This window comes from Cariama cristata, unplaced genomic scaffold, assembly GCF_000690535.1.
Source record: "Cariama cristata isolate BGI_N322 unplaced genomic scaffold, ASM69053v1 scaffold13266, whole genome shotgun sequence".
NCBI lineage: Eukaryota > Metazoa > Chordata > Aves > Cariamiformes > Cariamidae > Cariama > Cariama cristata.
Window position 1 is genome coordinate 39,837 of NW_009623964.1, and position 8,491 is coordinate 48,327.

Below are 8,491 nucleotides of genomic sequence, written 5' to 3' on the forward strand. Positions count from 1 at the left end.
ATTATGTACCATTTGAAGTGAGTTAATGAAACTATGTCAAAAACATCTGCTCCATCTTGCTTTGTGTGGATAAAAAAAAAGTAATGATACTAATTTTTCTAAAAGCATGTCTGAATTCATACAGGCAATACTTCAAAAACATTTTAAAGAAGTCTGACCAGACTCTTAACATTTATTATGAAGTCACTAAATGTGCACTGAAGTGTTTTTGTAAGAGTTTTTTCAAAATAGTAACCCACTTAGTGTTTAAGTTGTCATTTGCACTACGAGGGAGGTAGGATCATCAGCTTTTAACTAAGGTAGTTGAAACTCTAGAGAGCCAAGGTCATGTTGCAAGTGTATTCATGCTTCTAAAAGTATTACAGCTTTAACATATGTGTTACCTAGGGATTCAGTTTACATCCTGAAGATATTTTTAGGCTGCTTTCTTCTTCAGTGAAGTGAATGCTGAAAAACTTGTCAAGCGATAGGTTTCATTGATTGAAGCCTAGTGTTAGTATTTCAGGATCCCTATTAACACATAATGGCCTATGTAATTATCTTTGTAATAGACACCTGCTGCCTTGCAGCCATTTCTTTTCTGAAATAGCAGCTTTCCTTCTGTGTATGTGGAAGATGGAATGACTGTCCAGGTGAGAGGGTTTTCTTACAGTTAGAAAACAGTTACTGATAGCTAGATACATGGATGCTTCAATCAACTCTATTCTGTGTCCCCATCCTGAAGACTAAAGTTTGAGTGTTTGGGCAATTTGTGTTGTTTCTGGGTCTTTCCATAGTTCTTAGTTGTCCTTCAGAGCCCCAGAATTTTAGGATGCTGATATTATAGTTCTTCCCAGGTGAAGCTGCTTATGAGCTTCAAATAAATGAGGGGAAAACACTTGTAAAATAGTTAAGGTTCCTATATTTCCTATATCAGGGGATAATGAACTTCTGTGTTTCATTATATATGTGAAAGCTTAAAAGCAAGTAAGATTAGCTATGTCGGTAATAAAGCATTTATGACACTTGTGTTATGAGATGGATGTGAATCACCTCAATGTGTCACCAGAAAGATTTTCACACCCCTGTTTGTACTTTAACAGATTCCCAAACTAGCCACCTGCTTAACTAGGCAGTAAGTTGTTTTATTAATTAGATAATTTACCTCCATCTCCTTCTTGAGAAGAGTGAAATCTCTTGTCCTTATCTTCTGCCATTTTACTTACTCTTTAATACAAGCTGGCATGAGAACCTGATACAAGGCTAGGTGGCTTATGAATGCCAAATTTCTTCTGTCAGGATACTGAGCTATGAGAGGGAGCAAGGAGACTTGTACAATCTAATACCCTCTTTTCTGTTTTTACACAGTAGTAAGTTTCCCTTATGTGGGGTATGCTTATGAGTATAGACTCTGTCCAGGTGCCCATGTCTTATATCTATTGTTTTATGTTTTGTGTAGCCCATTTTGTATTACATAATCTTCCTCCCCTCAAATGCCATAATTATGATAATATATTTTATCTGAACAGATGAGTTAACGTATCTGAATTTGGAATACTGATTATCTAGCAGTCTTCCAAAAGTTTGGACTTGATGAGGTTTCTGACCTACTGTTTTTATAGAAGCCTGAGCTTTATGACTTTGCAAAAGGCTGAACCAGGTGTCTGAGATCTGCAAAAGATTGCAGTTTGTTGAGTTTTTCAGAAGGGTACTGCTTTAGTGACAGTGACGGTGTAAATCTCCTGGTAGTTGTTAGTCCAACTCTCTTCAAATTCTACTCAACATCTCCAGGAATGGCTGTGTGGCTTAATAAACACATATATTACATAGTGTCATTGTATAGGTAAAGCTAGATCTGTTAAGTTTATGAGCTCTTTTTGGGCAGATCAGCTCTGATCAGAAATGGCAAATCGAAATTTAGTTTATATTAATAAAAGTGAATGTGGAGCACTGAACTTTTTTACATGGTGAAAACTATTTAAATTCCTTTTTGTGTAGCAAAATACTAATAAACTTAGAAAGGTTATGCATATTACTAAGACCAGGGCTGTTACCCCGTATCGGGTTCGATACCTGTTATATATAATTTTTTCACCTATGTCCCAATAGGACCTTATTGACTACAAAATTTCTGGTTAAGTCCATACAGTTCTTGTTAATTTGTTAAGTTTATGCTTTTGCTTAAAACATATCAGCAAGTTTTATTAGAATACAAGACTCCCTGGCATTGTGATAGTTCCTGGCATTCCAAAAAAAATTACTATGCTGAGGCAAAGTGGCTAGGGCAATCACTCTTGATTGGTTTGTGCAAAGTGAACCTTGGCAACTGACTGTTGGAATTAAAGCTGAAATTCTTGAAATGGAATATAACCTACATGCTGTTTAAATGATGTTAGCTCACAGAATGATATACAGACTAAATCATGAGTTAGGCTAAAAACATAGCCAGTCTCAGCATCATAGATTTCTCTTGGAACAAACCCTGTATTTCTGTCTTGCAGAGGATTCAAGGAAGATGCCAAACTGACCGTTTAACTTCCTAAATAAAAGTATTATGTCTTAAAAATTCTATTGGGGCCTAACCTTGACATAAAGCCACCTTTGTTTTTCACTTCTGTTGAAGGATCTTTGGTTTTCTACGTACAGGTAAAAGAGAAACTAAAGAACATGGGACCTTTTCAGCCTATGAACATATTTTTGCGACAGGAGATTGAACAAATGCAGAGAGTTATTTCCTTAGTGAGAAGAACTCTGACTGATCTAAAACTTGCCATTGATGGGACAATTGTTATGAGTGAAAATCTGAAGGATGCTTTAGACTGCATGTATGATGGAAGGATTCCTGTTAGCTGGAAAAAAGTAGGTATACATCACTTGTTTTGTAAGGAAAAAAGTATTTCTGTAGAGCTAGATTAAACTGCTAGACATACAGTAAGTACTTTTTTCAAACACAAGTATTAACCAGGACTGTGCAACTGCTGGAGCAGATTTTGGGCTAAAGTAAACACAGTCAAAACAAGCCTTCTTTCATTTATAAAAATAGAAATTGATGTGGGAGATGCTGGTATTTCCCATTTTAACAGCCTATCCCATATTGGCAGGATAAAAAGCTAGAGAGGAGAGAATAATTTAAAATGTGATGGTGGATTTTAAAAACAAGCACACTCACTAGTGGACTACACTGTTGCTATTCTTTGAGATTGACTTGTAGTCGTAGAATCACAGAATAGTAGAGGCTGGAAGGGACCTGTGGAAATAGTCTAGTTTAACCCCACTTCTGAAAGCAGGGTCAATTAGAGCAGGTTTCCAGGACTCTCCAGAATCAAGAGTCCACAACCTCTCTGGGCAGCCTGTTCCAGTGTTTGATCACCTTCACAGTAAAACCCAACCAGCCAACCAAACAAAAACCCCTTAAGTTTAAATGGAAATTCCCACATTTCATCTTGTGCCCATTGCCTCTTCTCCTACCACTGACAAGGATCTGGATCCATCTTCTTCCATTCTCCACACATGAGGTGTAAACACTAATAATATCTCCTCTGAGCCTTCTCTTCTCTGGGCTAAACAATCCCAGCTCTCTCAGCCTCTCCCCATAGAAACTATTTTCAGGGACAACTAGAGTTGTTAATGGCAACTCATGGAAAGAAAAATGGGGATTTTTTTTGGTGTTTGCTTGTTTTGGTTTTATTGACAAAGTGTTTTCATGGTACAAAACCTAGACCAAAGCAGATGCTTCACAGCACAAGTATGATACAACTATTCAAAGAGAAAAATTGCTGTAAATCTCCACGTAGTCCAAGCTCAATTTTCCTTAGCTTTTTCAGAAAAAGCAGCATAGTTTTGGCAGAAATCTTGTTTTCTCGATACATTCTCCTAGGCTTTAGAAAGAAGTGTATACAATATTTCTTCCTAGTTTACACAGCTATCTAATTTTGCAAAAACATTTTAAAATGGACAATTACCACAGGAAGCATTAAGCATATCTAAATGGAATGGTAGGCATGAATTTGAACAGAGCAAGAATTTGCTTCAGGTTTCAGTGGGATGCAACATTTATCTATCAGGTTAAAAGTTAAATATGAAAAATGAGCTTTCAATATGCTTTACTAATATTATGTTGTTTACTACCTTGTGAGGAATTACTTTTTCTTGACATGAATACGATGTTTTAAAACTGTTGAATAAAATTAAAAAATGAACTTGCTGTTCACTATTTTTAGGCATCTTGGGCTTCCAGTACACTTGGTTTCTGGTTTACTGAACTTCTAGAAAGAAACCACCAGTTTTACAACTGGATTTTTGAAAGCCGACCAAACTGCTTCTGGATGACGGGGTTTTTTAATCCTCAAGGATTTTTAACTGCAATGAGGCAGGTAAATTGTGTTTAAAGTCTCACTACTTATTCTTTGATATACCTTTTTTTAAAAAAAAAATATATTGTGTGATGAAAGCTGAGTTATAGGCATGGCTCCATCATGTCAGAAGGGAAGATACGTGACTGCTTAACTGTCTAATGTTTCTTGAGTGAAGTGTTCTTCTACTGCACATACTTTTTCAGTATATCAACCACTAATATGTTAAAACATATTTCCTACTTTGACTGAGCCCCATGTATGTCGTTGGCTACCTTACAATGTTATTAAGGTTGGCTGGAGAAGTAAGACCTCATGTTACCATTGAGATATCCCTGAGAAGAGGTGTAAAGCCCATGAATTTATTTTCCTTTTTTCCCCTCCTTTTTCGTCTGTGTTCAGGACTTACCTGGCTGGAGACTTGTCAGAACAGCTGTTCAGAATAAGTCTTAAATTGCACTTCTGCAGTTCAGTAGCTGATTCACTCTCTCTCCATAAAGTTGGAAAGAGTTTCCTTTGTTAACGTGTACTACGTATGAAGTTTAATGTATTTGTTGATGTATGTATCCCTGTTGAATTGGTGATTGTGTTGGTTGCTCAGCACGCTAGTGCATTTGACAAGCGAACTACTTTAAAAGGAGTCAATAAACACCTGTGTTGGCATAAAGGGACACATTGGAGTCTGTAAAACTGGGAAAGAATATTCAGGTAGGAATCCAATAGGACCTCAGAAAAAAATGCTAACTTTTGGGGGAGAGAATGAAGATTTGCAGAGAAGGAAAATTTCCCCTCTTGCTCTGAGGTCTGGGTAGTGTAATCTTTGACTGTCAAACTGTAGTTCTAATTGGTGACCTATTTCTACTAAAATGGTAGGCATACAGTCTTAGAATTCTATAATAAGATATTTCTTTTGAGTAAACATTCCTAAAATGGGATTTTCTTTTGGACCCAAACTTGAGGAAAGAGTTTAGTAGCAGTATCTGAAACAGTTGGAATCTGCAGAAGTTTTCTAGTTCCCTAAAAAGAGAACGTGGGTACATAACAACCTAATGTCCCAAGTAAAGACCAAAGTGACTTTCTGGGCTTTGCTATGTGGTGGAACAAATAGACATGAGAAAGATGAAGAGCCAGAATAATTGAACCATAATCCTTCTGCTCTTTTAAAACACCTAATTAACTGCAGTATGGGACAAATATTAATTCCAATTACTTCAAACAAAGGTCTTGGAAAACATTTACAAGACCGGGATAAAACTTAGATCTGGCATAACTTAATCGCATGGGATAGTAAAGGACTGGGCAAAATAAAGGAGTGCTGTCCAATTCACTAACTGACTGACTAGATTTGAAGTATATGTTGAATCTTAAGCATGGCTATCTTCCAAGTGTTCTCTGGGTTTTTTTGCAGTCTATTTATGTAGCTTTAGAGCTAAGTAAGCCCTTACTCATTATTAAGAATACAGTTAATGAGGAGTGTACATACAGGAAAAGGAAGGTAACCCCGGAAAATATGCAGCAAATTATGCATTTTGCTTTTGTCATTGGAACTGTTTTACTCAGCACATTCAGTTAATATTTTCTTATCTCATGAAAGCTGTGAAATTTCATACTTGCAAGAACCAGTTACCATTGGCATTCAGTGGTTATGTTACTTGATATGGTCTAAAGATATTTTATATAATAGAAAGATTGAAAATCAAATATAGTGGATAAAGTACTGAAATCTTTCTTAGTACCATGCCATCACTAGCTTAGAAGTCAAACTGCTGTAAACATGGATATTGTAAAAAGTTAATTTTTTTTGTATTGAAGAGGATAAGTTGTGAGCATACAAATAGGTTTCTAATAAATGCTTGGAAAAAAATGGCTCTGTGCACATGTGAAAATGTAATCTCCATACTTTTGTCTGTTTTGGGCAGGAAATAACAAGGGCTAACAAAGGGTGGACTCTTGACAGTGTAGTGCTGTGCAATGAGGTCACTAAATGGATGAAGGATGATATCACAAGCCCGCCTTTGGAAGGTGTCTATGTGTATGGGCTATATTTGGAAGGAGCTAGCTGGGACAGAAGGAACATGAGACTAACAGAATCTAAACCCAAGGTGCTCTTCGAGATGATGCCGGTTATAAGGATATATGCAGAGAATAACAGTAAGTAACTGTATTGTAAAGGATGTTGTTTTGATAGAATTCGATGTAACTTTTTATTCAACTGCATGGAAGTCTTTTGGGCTTTAGGGATTTCATGAGGCTGTTGCTATTCATTGTATACATACTGAATCTTTTTCAACAGGGGAGGCTTCCCAGTCTTCCATATAAAATGAGCTTTCAGCCATCCTTCACAATTGATAATAGACAATTTTTTCCTAATATTTAGATAGGTCTCTACCTTCTGGTCTTAATGGTGTCAATAACTTTTTAAACCCATTACAGATGAGCTATTTTCTGCCTTCTCTGACAAACATACTTGCATTCTGTCTTCCATTAACAGTATGTGACCTAGATTGAGAAGATCAACATTTACATACATAAACTCTGTAACCTCTGTAACCTGTATAGCATCTGTAACCGAAACCCAAATAACCTGTTTTGCACATCCCTAAAACCAATGTAATTTTTATATAAGTATGTATACACAACATATATATATTAAAAACATGTATATCTTATATAAGGTATTTATAGATAACGTGTTATATATGTAACCTGCATATTTATAAAAATGCTGCTTTTTTTTTTTTTTCTGGACAAGGCTATTTTTGAGCTAACAGAAGCAAACAAGAGGTCGAGTAAGGGGATGGAAGATCTTTTGTCTTTGAGCCAGAAAAGGACTGTAAGAATGGAAAGGAAACTTATGTGGCTGAAGGATAGTGCTGTTTTGTGAAAATGTATAATTTAGGTTAATGTGGGGTTTTTTTGCGTATCAAATAGGAAATGCTGTTGAATAGGGACGTAAACCAAGATAGGACTTGTCTAGTGTTGAATGTAAAATTGGAAACTTCTGTTGAAAAGCATTCCACTTCCAAAAGCAAAGCCCGCTCACATGCTATTTTGATCTTTTATAAGAGGCATGATAACTGAAAGCAGCCAAGATACTAAATAATGAACACGGACGTATTCAGCATGACTAGACTTCTGTTTGAATTCTGCAGTGAAAAAGTTGACAATTTATACTCTGGAATACTAAATGCATTTCAAAATAAGTTGTTCAAAATAGGGCATTTTTATATTTTGACACATTAATAATATATTGATAATGTTCAGCGGGCAGATTGAGCTCATAATAATGCTAATCCCACTAAAGTGTCCATTTACATTTCTTACTACATCCAGTTCCTAGGTGTTGATATTAAATCTTAAACTTATGGGAATTTCAAGGCTTATGTGACCTTCAGCTGGCAAGAACACAGTAGTGAACAGTGCAAGAATCAAGAGTTTTCTTTGGTAGTGATGGAGAGCTGTGTGCTATTGCACTTTGATTCAGTTTTATGTCTGCCTTATGCCAAATCCCTTAGGGCCCTGGTTTTTCAACCTAGGTTCATTGTTTTTTATGTCTCTCCTGTCTTTTCAGCTTCAAAAGATCCACGTCTGTATTCATGTCCAGTCTACAAAAGGACCATTCGAACAGATATGAATTATATTGCTGCTGTGGATCTTAAAACCCTTCAGCCTCCAGACCACTGGGTACTGCGTGGGGTAGCACTTCTGTGTGATGTCAAGTAACATTAAAAAAAAAAGGTTTCTAAGAGTTCTTTTCTGTTTTTAAATGTAAACATCAATATGTAGCTAGCTATACAATGGATTGCTTCTAAAAATATGTTTTCTAAGGAATAGACTCCATGATGGTTTTTTTTTTTTAGAAAATTGTTCTGAATAAACCTAGGCTTATAAATGCTAAATCTTAGAGCGATGTTAAGTTTGGTAAATAGATTGAAGTACTACTGTTGATGTCTTGACAAATTGTTTAGTGTTCCTATCTCACTATTGTGTGCTTAATTTTACTTTGAATAAAGATTAATTTACTTGAACATTGTTACTTTTCAGTGGTAAATATGCTTGTATCAGGGCTTACCTTCAAGTAGCTAAACGCAAGGCTTTTTTTTTGTGTGTGTGTGGAAAGCTAAGCCCAGCTGATAATTTATATTAGTTAATAACTCTCA

At 35.9% G+C, this 8,491-nt stretch overlaps 1 protein-coding gene across 1 annotated transcript in view; it reads left to right on the top strand.

Moving 5' to 3' along the window:
- Positions 1–8,054, top strand: part of LOC104163856 (dynein heavy chain 5, axonemal-like) — a gene marked incomplete at its 5' end in the record, with an annotated part of 45,472 nt that extends 37,418 nt beyond the window's left edge. The window contains 5 exons of the mRNA XM_009702985.1: positions 1–17; positions 2,626–2,838; positions 4,200–4,352; positions 6,251–6,482; positions 7,903–8,054. The exon at positions 1–17 is cut by the window's left edge and continues 229 nt beyond it. Coding sequence (XP_009701287.1) covers positions 1–17; positions 2,626–2,838; positions 4,200–4,352; positions 6,251–6,482; positions 7,903–8,054 — 767 coding nt within the window. The remainder of the gene's footprint in view (positions 18–2,625; positions 2,839–4,199; positions 4,353–6,250; positions 6,483–7,902) is intronic.
- Positions 8,055–8,491: the final 437 nt, after the last annotated feature.